The sequence below is a fragment of the Nansenia antarctica genome (genome assembly GCF_963989245.1).
Source record: "Nansenia antarctica genome assembly, chromosome: 19".
NCBI lineage: Eukaryota > Metazoa > Chordata > Actinopteri > Argentiniformes > Microstomatidae > Nansenia > Nansenia antarctica.
In genome coordinates, this window is record NC_137692.1 from 14,657,696 (window position 1) to 14,676,148 (window position 18,453).

At 42.2% G+C, this 18,453-nt stretch overlaps 1 protein-coding gene across 1 annotated transcript in view; it reads left to right on the plus strand.

Moving 5' to 3' along the window:
• LOC308173779 (protein-cysteine N-palmitoyltransferase HHAT-like) overlaps nt 1–18,453 on the plus strand; it is a 39,020-nt gene that overhangs the window by 7,386 nt on the left and 13,181 nt on the right. The window contains exons 8-11 of the mRNA XM_080548832.1: nt 1,245–1,395; nt 6,813–6,848; nt 15,458–15,659; nt 16,897–17,041. Of these exons, the coding sequence (XP_080404958.1) occupies nt 1,245–1,395; nt 6,813–6,848; nt 15,458–15,659; nt 16,897–17,041 (534 nt within the window). The remainder of the gene's footprint in view (nt 1–1,244; nt 1,396–6,812; nt 6,849–15,457; nt 15,660–16,896; nt 17,042–18,453) is intronic.

Genomic DNA, 18,453 nt, shown 5'->3' on the forward strand with positions numbered 1-18,453 from the left:
GAGTGAAAAAATAAGAACTCAGAAAAAATAACTTAAAAAAAAAAAAGATGTCACAATTGCTGAGGTTGCCTTTCCGAGGTAGTTTGAAGATAAGGTGGGGGTATGGCATTATGCTCTCAGATCTTGCTAAATCGGTCAGTCAGCACCTCGGTAGCTGTGTTGATGTCAGCTTTTACTAGCTCAGTATGCAGACAGAGAGGGAATCCCTGGTGCTTTGCCTCTCATGGCCCTGATAGCTCTTTAGTCTAGGCTTCTGGGTAAATGTTAGGTTACATACATGAATTATTTAATTGATTAAAATACCGAAAATCAAGAAGCAGCTTTTTAAAATGATCACAATGTCTCAAGCCAGCAGACTACAGGATTGACTGGCCGTGACCGTGACACATGTTTGACATGTTTGATTGTCAGTTTGCATTTTTGAATGACAGTCTCGTGAGCTTTTCATTTCCAGGTTCACCGTTTGTTTTTGCGGAGTGTAACGTTGACCAATTAGTTAGGAGCCTACAGTGTCTCTTATATGGACCTATCCAGCAGTTCTGTTTGCGGTTGGATGCTATTACATTTTTTATGAGTTATGTAAGCTAGCTTGCAAAATACAACACTGTGCTAGTTCAAACAAGGTAGTTAGTTACATCATTTTCTTCTCCTTTTGTATTCTGAGTAGTCTTGCTGCGTTTTACCACATTTGAAATGGCCAGTTTCACCTAGTCTTGGCTGTTTTCTGTACCTACCAGGAAATGACAATGTGTGCACTGCTAATGCTGGCTAAAATGGGAGGGATGTATAATTTAAACAAATTGTGATATAATTGGTTCATTTGATAATTGGTTTATTTTATTTTAATTTTATTATTATTACCAATCTATACTGGTATACCAAGGTAATGCAGCCTGAGTATAACATGAAGAGGTTGCCATGAGGGACACATTATTACCTCTTAAATCACACCCATCCAAAACTGACCATTTGAGGGAGTACTGTAACAGGACTAGATTTTTACTACTGGAAAATGACAGGATTTTTTTGTTTTACTCGTACTGAATAATGACAGAAACCTAATGTTTCATATTTGGGTGACTCTAATTTGACATGATAAAGCCACAATTCAAACCAAAACTAAAACTATTATTTTCTTTTTTAGTGGGCCACAAATTATGCAGAGCTTCAAATGTTGATACCATCCTGCATGCAATTCATCTCTCTCTCTCTCCCTCTCTTCCCCCCTCCCCCCCTCCCCTCAGGTGGGCTTGCCTTGGCTCTTGTTCAGTTCTTCTATGTGAAGTATCTGGTTCTGTTTGGTATTCCGTCTCTGCTGGCGGTGCTGGATGGATTAGCTCCACCGGAGCTTCCGCGCTGTGTCAGCATCATGCACAGTTTCACAGGGATGTGGAGGTGAGGCACACACACACACATGCACACACACACACATGCACACACACACACATACACACACACACACACACACACATACACACATACACACACACACACACACACACATACACATGCGCGCACACACACACACACACACACATGCACACACACACATGCACACACACACACACACATGCACACACACACACACACACACACACACACACACACACACACACACACACACACACACACACACACACACACACACTTACAGTAGTCACTGGTTGGTTGTGCTTGAACTGACTATCATCTAACCTGATTCAAATGTATATTTGCTTTTTGTTGTTAGAATTTGCAGTTTAAGTTTAGAGGAAAGGTTAGAGCTAGGGGTGGATTATGAATGAATTGTGCATCAGCAGATAAGCTTGGTATGGCTGGATAAATCCATTGTACCCATCAAAAAAATGCCCACTGTTATATCTTTGTTAGCAAATCTGTGTTTCTTGTTGTAGCAAACGTATACTGCAGGGGGCAGAATTGCCTAGCCTAAGTTTGTGCATGCATTAAAATATTTTGAATTTCATGTGAATTGTACACATACAAGGTGCAATCCTTAATTTGTTTTCAGTCAGCTTGGCCCAAAGCTTGTGGGGGTATAAGGTTGATGGATAAGATGGGGCTGCAAAACATGACCATATTAAATGTTATAGCTCTGGATGTAAACCAAGCGGCCTATGGTATTCAACACTAGTCATACCAAACGGACATCCAAGGGCACGACGTGACATTTCCTAAATGCCTTTTTATTATAATAGTTACAGTTACAGTTTCAAAAACACAAACAGAATAAAATCGGGAAGCATTGCCATGACTACCACAGCTTTTTTTGATAGTCAACATCTCCAAGTCACGTCCACGGCAATGAATACCTTTACCAGGCCCCTCACTGTATACATTTTAACCATTTAGCAGACGCTTTTATCCGAAGGGATTTACAATTAGAGATTACAGGGACAGGCTCCCCGGAGTAACTTAAAATTAACTAAAGTGACTCAAGTACTAAAGTACTCAAGGGCACACGTGGGGTAGTGGTGCCCACAGGGGTAGTGGTGGTGTTCCCAGGTGGGTCCTAGGGAGCGCACATTTGTTTTCGGAGAGTTTTTTTGTCGCAATTCATGCCTAGCTTACAACGAAGTTTTCATTAGTCAAAATAAATAATAGCCTAGTAAGAAAGAGAGAGAGACTGCTCATTATTACGTGGTCCAAAACGTTCACACACAGCTCAGCTCCCATTGGCTCCCAAATGACTCGAACCCTGTGCTACTGATTAATCTGCGCAGCGGAGCACCATGAAAACTTATGGTGACAGCGCACCTTGACACAGATCATGGACATATCGTTTGACAGCGCACCACCCTCACATTGACAACACTCAAATAAATAATAACAATATTTCTCTCTCAGTGAGAGTCACTTTGCTAGCTAGCCTAAGATACCTGCTGTGCGGGTAATTGCTTCTGTGCGGAGTCTTTGCTCTGATGAAGTTTCTACATGACACCACCACCTTCATGACAGATTCCCACTTCAGAACTTTGCAGCACAGTGCTTGCTGGTGAATCGGGCAGTGGACTTGTAGTGGCGGGGGGGGGGGGGGCCTCGTTCCTCCATGTCTCTGTTCATGCGTCCTATTAGCCCCCTCGGAGCGCCAACCATACTAGGAGCCCCGTCCGTCGTGATGCTCGCCAGCTTAGACCAGTCGAGATCCAACTCTTCCATCGTTTGGCTTTACCAAATATATCCTCTCCTGTCATAGTACCTTTCAGACTGTAGGGCTGCCAGCTTCTCGGACACTTCAAAGTTTGAGCTAACTCGGCGAATAAAAATGAGCAGCTGTGCTGTGTCCTGCACGTCATTGCTCTCATCCAGTGCTAATGCAAAAAAAGTCAAATTCTTTTGTTTTCTCCTGCAATACATTATACCCCATTTTTTCAATTCGTCTGGTGATTGTACTTGCGGACAGAATGCGGGACACACCTCCTCCGCGACCACATTCATACATTTCTTGACAAACTCACAATCACTGAATGGCCTACCGCTGCTTGCATTCAGTTTAGCTACCTAAAGACTGGCACGAACAGATGACTGGTTCAACTGGGTTTCGTGTACAAACGTATTCTGCTGAGCTGGTAGTAACATTTTTAGCTTAAACACTTTGTCTGCTCTCATTTGGCCTTGTAAACTAGCATACTTGTCTTTGTGGCGGGCTTCATAGTGTCAGCGCAGATTGTATTCTTTGAACACAGACACCGCTTCTTGACAGATGAGACAAATAGCCTTTTCTTTGCATTGAACCAAAAAAAAGAATCACTTGTCCACTGTTGGTTAAATCCCCTGCATTCTGAATCAACTTTTCTCTTTCCCAACCGATTGGCCATTTTTCGTCTCTTTGAATTTTCGTTCCAGCTCGCGACGGAACGTTACGTCGAATGTACCATTCTGTGGGCGAGTGAAACTAACTAATATTGTTATTAATCAAAATCGTTTATAACTACGGGAAATTGTTATTTGAAAGCCAACATTTATTATCAAATACTGATATGATTTTAAAATAACATTTTCAAAATAAGTTTCTGCCATTGTTCAGAGGGCCGGTCCAAATGAGGGGCCGTGTCCGTAGTTTGGGGACCCCTGGATTACAGTCTCATACCAGATGAGGCCAGACCATGTACAAGCTGTCTCATGTACAAGCTGTCTCATGTACAAGCTGTCTCGGCACGTCAAGCCCAACCAACTCCTGCTGCTGTGTAATGTAAAGCGGTGACCTGGGGGAGCAGCAGTGCGAGACAGTAATTATGTGTTTTTAGCATATTGATGTTCTATAAGCATGTTGTGATGTGCTAAACATGCAGTTAGGTGTTAGTACATAGCAATGTTTTCTTTTTAGCTGCTAGGTAGCTACCAACGCGATGGTTGCAAACACATGTTTTGATTCAGTGCGATTTTCTCCAATTCTCAGTTTGAGGTGTACCAACATTCAAATAAGCATTCTTACGTAGTAGTAGGAACACTAATAAAACACTCGAATACCACATGTACATAAGTATCCACACCCTTTGCTCAATACTTTGTTGAAGCACCTTTGGCAGCAATTACAGCCTCAAGTCTTCTGAGTATGATGCTACAAGCTTGGCACACCTATTTTTGGGCTGTTTCTCCCATTCTTCTTAGCAGATCCTCAAGCTCCCTCAGGTTGGTTGGGGAGCGTCGGTGCACAGACATTTTCAGATCTCTCCAGAGATGTTCAAGTCTGGGCTCTGGCTGGGCCACTCAAGGACATTCACAGACTTGTCCTGAAGCCACTCCTTTGTTATCTTGGCTGTGTGCTTAGGGTCGTTGTCCTGTTGGAAGGTGAACCTTCCCCACAGTCTGAGGTCCAGAGCGCTCCGGAGCAGGTTTTCATCAAAGATCTCTCTGTACATTGTTGCATTCAATGTATTCAATAATAATTTATTATTTGGCTATTTTTTTTAACAACAGTTATATGTTGCACATAGAGTTCATAACAGAAGTATTTCCCTCACTTTTCTGACAGACAGACCCTACTATACACCCCGTTGCCTCCATCTGATTTGTTATGTAATATTTCCCTTTGCCTCTGGGAGTTGATCATCTCCCTCTCTTCAACACCTTCTGTATGCTCGTTGGATCCAGAACAGACCTGATTTATTGGCATTCCCAATTCAGGTAAACACAGGCAAATTAAACGCTTCAATGGTTCACAGATATGGATGGAGGAGGGATGGTCTGTGACAAATAAGCCCTTTAAGGAAACTGACTGCTGCGGAAATGTAGGATTTGGCAGGTCGCTCAGCTCTGATCGCACGGTTTTGGCGGCTAGCATCGACACTGAAGTTGTCCTGGCTTTCCAGTCTCTTGGCACAGGGTCTGATCCAAACATCATTTAGCTTTTCAGGGCACACTTCTGTACATGTTAATGGAGCCCCAAATAGAAAGGGAGTAGTTAGGCAGAGTACATTTTTAAATGGCATACTAATGATAATAACCCCTATTTATACAGCAGATGTCATCCAAGAGTTGCAGTTCATAAACAATGTCCTGTACATAAACAATATAACACAGTGCGTCACAGGTAAAATTGATTTAGTAAAATTACATAGTAACTGTGTGTGTGTGTGTGGGGGGGGGGGGGGGGGGGGGAATATATAACCGGTTGAATATATAACCCTTTAATTTCAAATGTATTTGCTGCCAAATTATTTGTTTGTCTTGTTTGTTGATGTTCTGCAGCCTTTATCAAGTAATTTTTAATAATATAGTTTGGGATTGATTGGCGTGTACATATGAAGAGAAGACAAGTGTGAATTAATTTCATCATGAGAAAACAACTTACCATATAAATGCCGTCTTGCTGGTTCAAGTTATTCCCTTGATTTAAACTTATTATAATCAAACAGCTGACAAGGAACTTAACATGTAAACTAATTGGAAGCTATATCACTAATCCGTGCAGGAATACCCCTTCCACTTTACCAAATTGCTGAGGTGAATGTTTTTCTGTGTTTTGTTTTATTCGATACTTTTTTATTGACGGGTTTTATTGAAAGTCCAATGCTGAGTGAATTGGAATCCCCTTAAAACGCCTAATGGAGACATGGAGCGCAGGATTTGTGATAGCTGTTAACCCTATTGATGCCAACAGGAAGGGCTTTACGAGAAAGTGAAAATGGCAGGATTTACAGTAAAACAGTAAAATCACCTGATAGATGTAGCATTTCATGCTTTTCACTCGCACTAACACCACTATGTTATTCTCCCATAAAAAGTCAATTGCTAAAAAAACAAGTGATATGCAACATTTCCTCTAGGTCACAACATTTTAGGCAGCACCCCTTTGTAAAATATACTTCCTACGTCCCTGGACAAATAGCCAAAATGCAAGGGTAATCATATCAGACTGACATTAGAATCTATGTGCACCAGATCAGGTGCAAATGATTAGAACATTGTTAGTGACTATTTTGGAGGAGTGGTATCACCATGGCGAGATCAAAAGAGCTCTCTGAGGCCATCAGAAGGCTGTAGATGCACATGAGTCTGGAATGGGATTTAAAAAGATCTCCAAACAATTACAAACCAGCCATTCAGCTGTCCGGAAAATAATGTACAAGCGGAGAATATTTAAAACAACCAGGTCAGGCCGACTTCAGATTTTTGCAAATTCAGATTTTCATGGGAGGTGGGTAAATGAGGAAACCCTGACATTAGCACAGCATCTCATCTTTCATTATCCTATCTTATCTTCAGAAAACGATGTTTAAAAGTGGGTTTTGGCTTGTTTGTATGTTATACCACATCCACATTAAAGTGTGTGAACCGTCCTTCTAATGGCTGTATGTGTTGTTGTTTTTCAGACACTTTGATGTGGGGTTGTATCACTGGCTGATCAGGTGAGAGTCCAATAGAGGCGAATTATTTTTCAGAAAATGTTGTTTTCTTTCTTTAACTAGTTCATTCATAGTGTGAAAAAAACAGGATTAAACAGTCTGGTTACTCTCTCTCTCTCTCTCTCACACACACACACACACACACACACACACACACACACACACACACACACACGCGTCAAAAATGTTCCCTTTAAGTATACAGTCCTGATACTTTTTGGTGAGCCCATTTATAGCAAATTGTGAACAGTTGCTCTGGCTCTTTCCACCCAGCACCATAGAAACATGCTTCATTTGGCCCACTGTTATGTGTCTGCATTTGCATGGTTTGAATTGATATTGTAATTATTAATTGTACTCCTCGAGAGCTAATTCATTGTTGCATATTCAAGAGCTCAGGCAAATTCAACATTTTATATAGAAAATAACTGTTGCTACACGTGCATAGGCCTGCCAATATGTGGATCTCTAGCAACAAAAGATGTTTGATCACTGCAGTATCTGCCTGCATTAATTATCATGAGGTTGTATTGCGTAATGCCATTGCAGATACACTGCTTGTGTGAGGCATGTTTCTTTCTGTTTTGCTTGTTTTTGCTTTTTGCTTGGAAATCTAAATCTAATCTATTTAATTATGTGCAAATGAAATAGATGCATAATGTATGCACTCCTTTCTACTTTCAATAATAATAATAAGATTATTATTTTCTGCTTTTAATGATGGACAAAAAGCTGGATGTGTTCCTCGCTGTAGGTACCGCCATAATTCCACTATCAGAGACTGATCACATCAGAATAAGCCTAAACTTTGAACTACAGATAGAATAGAACATGAGGGTCCAGTACTTAATTGGCAACAGGTATTGTAAATAATACCTGATTTGGGAGACCTCAGCCAATAACATAACTAATATAGCTTATGATCAATGAAAGCTACTACATTCAACTGTTTGTGTAGCTCCACTCCCTCTCATCACCTTCTTGTTGTCAATGTTCTTCAACATACAGCAGCCAGTCTTTAGTGGAAGCATTTTGTTTGTAATAAGTTCCTCCAATATTCTGGTAACACAACTCTGTAGAGACCTTACTTCCAGAGAGAACACAGACACAGCACTTTACAACGGCCTCTCATTCACCCATTCACACACACATTCACACACCAATGGCAGTAAGCTACCATGCAAGGCACCGGCCCGCTCATTGGGAGCAATTTGGGGTTCAGTGTCTTGTCCAAGGACACCTCGACATGTGGCCAGCCGGGGTTCGAACCGCCGATCTGCCGACCTTGGAAAGCCTAGAACTTTTCTAGAGTTAAAGGGATAGTTCACCCAAACTACAGTGCCATAACTTACACTAACTTTAACCACTGCTAACCAAAATAACTATGGATGTGGTTAGGGACAAGTAGAGTAAGTTCAAGGTTAATTGCATGGCTAAATCAACTTAAATGAACTCTCTTGACTTAAGAAGTTATTTTGAGGTTATTTCCCACAAATGTTCAACTTACCCCAATCATATCCATTGTTTTATGGTTAGCACTGGCTATAGTTTCATTGGCTATTCAAAATAATCTTAACAATAATACATTAAGGAAATGTAATTAATTGCATAACACTACTGAGTGAAACATTTAACCACATTATTATTCAAATTCTCTATTTTTCCACCTTACGCATAATGGGTCCATGTCATATCTGAGCTACATTAAACCACAGTTTTTATTTTCCTTCTTTGTCTCTTGTTTTTCTACTTTCCATCCAGTAAAGCACTCAAAAGCCCCTCTGATGAAATGCAGTTCTGCCCATACGAGATTATAATTATGCATAATGCCCTTGTTCTGTTAGCCAAAGTGGTTCTGAAGTGGTCCAAATGCAGTTTTAAATCCGCTTTAATTGTCTGATATGTTCCCAGCCGTGAGTGTGTGTAGGTGTTAAAGGTTGGTCTTCAGATGACTCACCACGACGCCTCGTCGCTCCTCAGGCATGCAAATGGCTCTTTCCCAGGCGCTCCGTTGCACTGTCTGTTCCCACTCATACGCCACTACGGGCATCAGCTCCTAACGTTGTGGCGCAAATAGCCCTCAGCCCATCTGAGGGGTCTTCAGATGAATTCAAAACAGGTGTTATTCCAAAACAAAAGTGATGTGGAGCCGCTGTATCGCTTTAAACAACAGTATTAAAAGCAGGAACAGTGGGCTTGTCAATCATTATGACAGAGCTTGTTTCTATCTGCATGAAGACCCCCCCCTCAGCGACATAGCTCAAACTCGTAAATATCAAAGACTTTGTTTTCACAGGTGATTGAACAAACGGCTCACACACTGAAGACTGAGTGGGAAGGGAAGGGGAGTGAGGGCATAAAAAGGCATAGGTGACAATCAAACACAGGTGCAATAATAAGTGACATTGAGTGAGTGAGTGAGACTGGGTGAGACTGGGTGAGATTGGGTGGCCAGTGGGACACGTAGGGCACTTAATACTTAGGTATTCAATTAGACAACCATCTCTGCTGGAATACACACATAGACAGCTTATGTAACAAACTACAGCAGAGGCTTTATCACCTGAGGCGACTCAGACTTTATGGGGTGAGAAAGCAGATCATGAGAATTTTCTATCAGTCCATTGTTGAAAGTGTAATCAGATATGGAATAATTGTGTGGTTTGGCAACTTAACTGTACAACAAAAAAACAGACTAGTCAGCATTCACAAAACAGCTATGAAAATTGTAGGTGAAAGAGACTATGTGATCCTAAATAAACTATATGAAAAAGCTGTCCTGGACAAGGCTAACAAGATAATCGCAGACCCCCAACATCCGCTCTCCACAGAATACGAAGTTCTCCCCCTAGGTAGAAGGCTTCGCATGCCAAGATGTAACTATAAGCTCTTAAAACTATCATTTGTCCCATTCTCCATTAAACTAATCAATTCTCTCAAGCAGAAACGATGATTAGGACATGATCACCAGCACCTGCACTTTATCTTAGACACAACTTGAAGGGCCATGTGCAATATTCGAAAACACCACTTGAAGGGTTATGTGCAATATATATTTATACCAAATGATGCCATGTCCAGGTGGAAACTGCTGCCAATGTCACTCAATGTTTGTTGCTGTCCTGTTGTTTACTTTGTCTACTGTATGTTGTATGTATCGTCACTGTTGCACTTGAAGCATGAAAGTACCATGCCCAAGACAAATTTCCCCTCGGGGACAATAAAGTACAATCAATCAATCAATCAATCAATCACTGGGAAGGGCAACCCCTTCTGTAACAGGATTTTAGCCACTAGTTCTAAAACTAGCTCTCACAAGCCAAGAACAGGTCCCCGAAATATCAGGAACCGTACAGTCAACGCTTAATGTAAGGAATTGGCGCTTAAAAACCAGTAGCATGTCTTCATCATGTGTCGCTTCACAGGTGAGCAAACTAATATTCCTAAGTCAAGAGGGTAATGTTTTCCAAATGTTTACCAAAATAAATCGAAAGATGTTACCTCTACTGATTTAGAATGAAGATCACGCTAACTATAAGAGATGTACTATACTAAGATGTCCATCTCTGCATCTTTTGTTATCGGTGGATGCCGTTTTCTTGAAATGCTTCTAAAATGCTGGGTCATCATTTTGGTTGCATTGATGAGCCACAGGGAGGCTGGGGTAATTATGTGTTTTCTCTGCAGCACTAGCAGGCTGTCAGCGTGCAGCATTCACCATGATATAGCACAGCAAGTGCCCCCAGGGACAGACATGGCTCTAGCAATAATGTGAGAACAATTCTCTCCCATCTGAAATTGTGGTAATTATTCAGACTTGTCACAGATGACCCCATGGACACATTCTATATGGATGTGTACTGTCTGTTCTTTGGTATGACATTCCAATTCCGATATGATATTCAGAGCCTTTACTTTGTTCAGCCTTTTGTTTTGAGCAGTTAATTACTGCTGCTATGAGGTTAAAATACGACATATTATGAGGAACACTTTCTGTCCTTCAGCAGTCCTTCAAGCATGATGACTTCAGCCTAATGCCGTTTTAAAGCATTTTGAGCTTTGAACAATGTACAGCATACATAACGTTGTTCAGTGGCCACTTGGGCAATGATAACACATAAGGGCGGGGCCCTAATCCTAACCCATTAACACAATGTAGCTGTGTGATGACGAGTCATCACTAACGTTGTCCAAGCCTTTGGGTGCGTGCGAAATAAGACCAGATCTTCATTTAGCGGCGTTGATGGAACACCCCCCAGGACTTCTTTACTTTTCTTTATCTTATAACCTGACCGTTAACCCCTTACTATTCCTGTATAATTAGCCTGAAACGCCTATCCAATGTATACCCCCTTCCAAGTAAATTGGAAGCAGTTCTTGAACCATTTGGAGTAAATGCATGTATGGGGTTGCTCTCCTTTTCCACTCTGAAAAGTTTGTTCTCCAACAGTAAGAATGACTAAGTGGCTGTGGCGTTGAGAAATACAAGTTTGAACACACTGAAAGGTCATTTTTTTCGGCAAATGTAGCAAAATGTTAACAAACCGCTGTTGTCGGAATGTTAACGATCGGTGGTCAATTGTAAGGCCGTGGAGGCCGAACTGAACGACCACAATCGATGAAGCCATTAAACCCACCAGCCTCAGGTACGTCTGGTAGAGAAACACCTACAGACAGCCTGACACAGTGCCGTGAGTCTGGCTGAGGTGAGGGAAGCTCTGAACGAGACCAAGACAAGAGTTACACCTACGAAGGTCACCATTTGGCTGGGAATGAGCGAGCTTTTAGCACATTTTACATTTTTACATTTTTGCCATTTAGCAGACGCCTTATTCCAAAGCGACTTACAATCAATACATTTGAATGCTAAGCATGTGAATCATCAGTCCACCATTCGTGGCAGGAAGAGTAATCTAGCTCAGGCCCGGGGCCCCTGATAGAAGGAGAAACCTTCTTCTACCACCTTCTTCTTTATTTTTTTATTTTTTATTTTTATTTTTTTACTGGAGGAACAGAGAGGAACAGAGAAGCAGTACAAAGGGGGCGATAGAAGTTCTTAGGGACACAGTAGAGGGGAAAGCGGACGTCTTTAAGAGACGTAGTGCTGAGGGGCAGAAGATGTCTCAGGAGGAGCAGTTAAGGTGTAACCTGAAGAGGTGGGTCTTCAGTCTACGAGATGGGTAGTGACTCTGCCGTTCTGACAGCCGTGGGGAGCTCATTCCACCAGCGGGGAGCCAGAGTTGTGAAGAGACGTGATCGGGCAGCACGACTGCTGTGCAGAGGTGGTGGGGCCAGTCGGCCAGCCGAGGTGGAGGAGCGGAGTGAGCGGGCTGGAGTTTGGGGGGTTACCATTTCCTTTAGGTAGGCAGGGGCTGTCCCTTTAGCTGCCTGATATGCAAGCACCAGGGTCTTGAATCGGATGCGAGCTGCTACCGGGTGCCAGTGCAGGGTGCGAAGGAGAGGGGTGACATGAGAGTATTTGGGGAGGTTGAATACCAGACGTGCAGCAGCGTTCTGGATGAGCTGCAGAGGTCTAATGGCATCTAGAACCCAAATGTGACCCGCTGTATCACTGTGATCCGCCGCCTGCACCTCCGAGTCTGAGCATAGTCGTCGATAGCCATGAGAATCCGACGGAGGCTTCAACACACTTTGCGAATATCCTTCGGGCCAGGGATCGACTGAAGACAGACTTAAGACACTCCCAAGTGGAAACCTGTGTCAGACAAACTTTGATGTCGACCGTTGTGAACGAGGTCATACTTGAAGACTTACTTGTGTGCCTCAGGTAATTGTATCCACCTACCAGTGGCGGACTCAGGCTGTTTGAAGAGCAGGGGTGAAAAGAAAAAAAGGGCACCTACTGCACAACATGGGACCCCATCAGTGCACATGGTCAAGTTTAGACCATTGGAAGGGCAGCCACCTCTCTGCGTACCTGACTATCCGTTTGAGAACTTCAGTTTCCAGCAGCGCCCTAACTCACAGAGGTCGTGAGCTTAGAATTATAAGGTTCTATCTCCGTTTAGGGTAGTTCAGAGATATTGAGCGTCAACGATTTTACATTCCATTATGTTTTGTGAGATGGAACCTTTGTATTTTATGAATTACTAACTCAGAAATTTAAAAATTTAAAAAATAACTCCACACAGGCATTAATAAACACCTAATGGATCAGATTATGTAAAAAACTAAATTTGGACAAAAATGGAGATAGAACCTTATAATTCTAACGTCACGAGGTGTCAAGAATGGCAGTCCGTGCATGAATTAATCCAAGGCACTGAGGGTAAACTTTTAGGCACTACCACATCCATCCGGGCAGGTTCCCCTGGGAACTGACTTGTTTTTGTGATGTCTCCCAGACCTGGTAGAAACTGGAGCCATCTTTTCTGTGTGCTAAAACAGGAGACACAGTGGTAATTAAGGGAGTTGGCACACATACTACAGCCGTTGTGGGAGCAATTTCACTTGAGAGAAAGCATTCGCCGACTACGCCAAAGTAGTGTAGCCATGAAGCTTCACTAAGATGCTGAAAGATAGCTAGCATGGCCATTGCATGAGTGAAATAGGCAGCGTTGCTATGTATGTGGCATCGAGGCTTTTAAAAAAAAGAGCCAAAACACAGCCTTTTCTCCCTGGCCTTTGACCTGAGGTGAGCCTGCCTCGCGACACTGCACTTGTACTTTTATTTCTGCACTTGTATTTTGTACTGCACTTTGTTTTTAGTGTATTTTATCTGTTGTTTTCTCTTTTACTAGTGTTTTCTGTTAAGCACTTTGGGCGGCTGTTTGTCGTTGTAAAATGTGCTATATAAATAAACATTACTTACTTACTTACTTACGTGCTGTCTCTGTTCGCACACGGCATAAGGAGCTATCAACTGTCAGATTAGCCTTGGGCTCGAGCCAAACATCCTAGTGGTTAGCGGAAGCTCATTCTAGGGACCCAGCTTTACACAAGGTAACCAGTTAGAAATGTAAACTAGTAAAGGCTCAACATTTCTGAGAACTACAAACACTAACTAGCCAACCTTCCTGCGAACAGGAACTCATATTTCTAACATAATATGAGGTGAGAAATATAGTTGAATGTGTTTTTTAATATAGTTTACCACATGAACTACAGAATATAAACAAACTGGTGATCATACAGGGTGGGATTAGAAAGCCCAGCATTGGAAATTCAAAATGCGCTTGTTCACTAGGCTTGAGAAATAGGCTTAAAACATTTAAGAGAGACTAAGCTTACAACGCAAAAGGGTTTCGGATTAGATTAGTGCCATGCCTCAGGGGTAGATGAGTGATTTTAGCTTTTTTGGTATGTTGGATTTGTGCAATAACCATCCGTTCCCTGTATCACTTAAACAACTCAAATGACTTCTTCTCGGTGTCATCCTCGCTACTCCTGGATCTTGTTTGACTAATGCCGATTGGAGACGGGTGTCTCTGCACCAAATCTGCCAACAAAGGCCTCCTATGGATTAGACCACAGCCGTCACAAGCCCCTCGCTAAACCACAGCAGCTCTCACTGCCTTATTGGATCCTTTTTTTGTTTTTTTCGTCCATTGATTTATCAAATACTGCTGATGGCAGTAGGGCGTAATGTTTCAGCTTGCAGTGTAAGTGCAAACACATCAATGAAAACCATCCTTTGTCTGTGTGACGACTAGAATGACTAGAGTATGAAAATCCAATTCACAGATTTATACCCTGGCCACAAGACTGGCGGCGGAGAGGCAAGGAAGGGCATCCATTGACTCATTTCAGAGAGGAATTCAATTTGGAAGGATAGAGGGGCGCCGCGCGCTCCCTAAGCCATTGAAATGGAAAAGCGTAGACTGCTCAGCTCCGCCACAAAGGCGAAAAATTGTTAAAACCGGCGACGATAAGCGAGAGTACGGGAGTAAAGGAAAGAGGAGGGAAGCTGCAGCAGGCTTGGTTAACAGCATGGGATAATGACACCAGTGCTCCGTTAGCCCTTTACACCCCAGAGACATGGTAGAGCTGATTAAATCTCCCCTGTCTGATTTAGAGGTTCATCATTCGTCGCAATAAGAGAGTCCCCACAGGCCCAAGAGCAACGGCTTGTTTTAATGAAAGACATTTATCAGACATTGTTTGTTTATGCATCCACTGTTGAGATACTTTAATTGAGTGGTTGAATGGGTCGGAGAGAGACAAGTGAAGATGGCACCGGTCCCATAAGGGGATTAACATTTTTGACCAATCATCACGCGGAAGTGAACAGCGTCACTTAACAGATGTACTTCCTCGCACCATTAGCTTCTTTCTCGCTCCGTTACCCCGAGCGACATGTGTGAAAGGGCTAGAGCAGGAGGTTAGGGCAGAGCCCAAATAAAGTCAAAATAAAGGCCACTCATCATCTTTTTACATTCAAATAACCACATGACATGCTGTTTTGTTTCTGGCCCCAACTAACGTGGCTTTCACACTAACAGTGCCAAACCGAAACTTACTTTGCTTGGCTCTCTAAAAGAGAGCTGAACTTGGCCTGATGACATCTGGTTCCAGCTGCAATAAGCTAAATGACAACAGAAAGCAGGTTGACCATGTACTGATGGTTGGGTCTGTCTACCTCTCTGTTGCAGGTACATCTATGTCCCGTTGGGAGGCTCTCGCCATGGGCTGCTGTGGAAGGTGATGTCCACCGGTCTGGCCTTTGGCTTTGTCTGTCTCTGGCACGGCGGACATGATTACCTGCAATACTGGGCGCTGATGAACTGGGGCGGGGTTCTGGTGGAGAACGGAGTGAAGACTCTCCTCTCTTCACCCCTCGTTCATCCCTCTATTGTAAGTGAGAAGTTAATTCATTAATGTCTGCACTTATTAGTTAGGAATGTGCAATGTGCAGGATCAATTCAGACTCTTTAATTTATTGCACAAGATTTAGCACACGTTTTATTTGTTTTATTTTATCTGCAGTGCCTTGTGAAATGTACATGTTTTTTTTTTATAGTAACAAAGTAATATAACAACATTTCAACATTTGTTTGTTATTTGATCAAATGTTAGTCTTAGCCAAAATGTCATAATTATGACTCAATAATCCTTGCAGATATACATGTGAAAAAATGAGTCAAACTGCCTTACTCCTTTGTGTTTCATTGACATTTTAATCAAACAAGCAAGAATGCTTAATGCTACTCTCATGGAAATTGAGAAATTTGATCCTGATCTCTATAGAAAAGCTAGAAAGGCATAGGTAAAGCACGGTAAAGAATGTACATGTGGTCTTGTCATTTGTGTGGGTTGGATTGTTTGCATGTGTGCATAAGCCTGGGAATGTTTGAATGCTTTCCTCTGTGTTTTAGATTTAGGGCTAAGCTGAAAAAAAAAGTGTGAGTTCTTATCGGCCCAGCCCATATGCACATTTGGTTTTTATATTCTGTGGTGAAAGTGCTTAGTAAAGCCTGGATATATTAGCCAACCCTCCATTGCACAGGATGGGCAGTGAGGCTGAGGGCTGACTCTTTCTCTTTCACTATCCATTGCACTCATACCACATAAATCTCTCTTCATTGAGCGAGAAGAATACAGTAGTTTATCCCCCACACTCCATTTCCCAGGCTGCAATTACGGTTGTAATTATGCAAGTCTCATACCATGGCATTATACACAAAAAAAATCCAAGAAAATGTTACCAATATGACTTCCAACAGTAGTGGTATCTTCTGATTTACTCACCAACAGTAGTGGTCTCTTCTGATTTACTCAGTCACAAGTTCGATTATTAAGCCATAATGCATTTTTCATCATGGAAATTGATTTTGTATTGTACACTATAACAAGATTATGTCTTGCCCATTAAAAAAAAACAGATACTATCACATTAGAAAGAAGCCAGTGTGAAACGTTATTCACTTATCTTGAATGACAGTCTGCAAGACCAATTTAAACTTTTGTTTGTTGGATATTTATCATGATAATAAGTTGTACATTTCTTTTATTAGGATAAAACCCCTTGAGATGAGCCATCTCGTTTTCGACTAAGTGACTAAGTGACTACCTGTTGCTTCCCCCTCCTTAGGAAAGATGTTTCTCTGCGCCCATGAGGAGGCGTTGCGTCGCCCTTCTCTATGCGTTCTCCACGGCCATGCTCATATTGTCCAACCTCGTCTTCCTTGGCGGTATGCACGTTGGCAGAATCTTCTGGAACAGAGTCTTCCTTCAAGGTGAGCTTTCTCCCATATCAACACAAGCATTTGGCTAAGCTTTATTTTACTTCGGGTGATATTTACCAGGAAATTATATCACAGTATGACTGATTACAGTCTGACACTTAGGGCCTCAATGATTTCAATACAATTTGTAACCTGGTACCAATGGTGTGGCATTTCTTTTTTTATTTCTTAACATTTTTGACATTTAAACAGACGATTTTATCCGAAGCGCCAAAAAGTACATTTGTTTAATGTAAGTGAATCATCTATACGTCAGTCATCATAAGCAAGCATGCTAGAACCACGTGTCATTGGCAGTCACAATGCTAGAAGATTAGGATTAGGATTAGTCAAGATGTAGCCTGAAGAGATGGGTCTTCAGCCTACGACAGAAGATAGGTAGTGACTCCGATCCTGACAGAAGTGGGAAGCTTGTTCCACCACCGGGGGCGCCATGACAGTGACAAGCCTTGACTGAACAGTGTGACTGCTGCGTCCTCGTAGAGGGGGCGTGGCCAGCCGAGGTGGAAAAACGCAGTGATCTGGAACGGGCTTGTAGTGCAGCTTATTTGATTGAGTCCCAATATACCAAAACGTAATTATACAGAAACGGTTTAGTAACTACTCTTTTACCAGGTGATGTCGAAATAAACATCACCCCAATGCTATAACAACAATGTTATTATTTGATTTTGTTGCAGAATAAGCCCTAGTGTTGCTAAATTCAAGTTCCCTGGTGCCATAGGTACTATGAACCAAATAGGCACAAAGAAGAGATTGTTTGTTGTTGTAGAAAGTTTTGTGAGGGCATGTTTGTGTCCTTGGACTGGAATAGCGCCCTAGTTGGTAGACTGGTCTGGATGGCACACAGGGTGGGCATAGAGAATTGCACTATGGAGGTGAGACTAAAAGGGTTACTTTTGTGTACCAGAGGGGCTGACCGGAGAGGGGGTGGAAATGGGGAGCCTCTCGGCAGGAGCTCCATACCCTTTCACACCTGTCATCCTGTTTGCCCCCTTGTTATATTCTCACACACACACTGTGTAGCTTCTAGCTGTTTCCCTCTCTCCCAGGAATTGAAGGCCGTGAGATTCGAGGCTCCAATTTGCTCCAGCTAAACAGTGACACGCATATGGAGCTTACTGCCTGTATCAAAGGCAGTAGAACAACTCACAAAGGTGTACCGTGATCCGTAACCAAAAAACACAAAACACAAATATAATGTACATTAAAATTGTTTGCATTTAGCAAGCGCCTTCATCCAAAGCGACTTGCAACAAATACATTTGTCTAAGTAAATGAGTCATCAGTCATCGTAAGAAAAAGTAATCTATGCCAAGACCAGGGGCCATTGGCAGTCACAATGCTAGAAGAGGGAAGAATTATGTTTTTTATTTTATTTTATTTTTTAATAGTAGAGACTC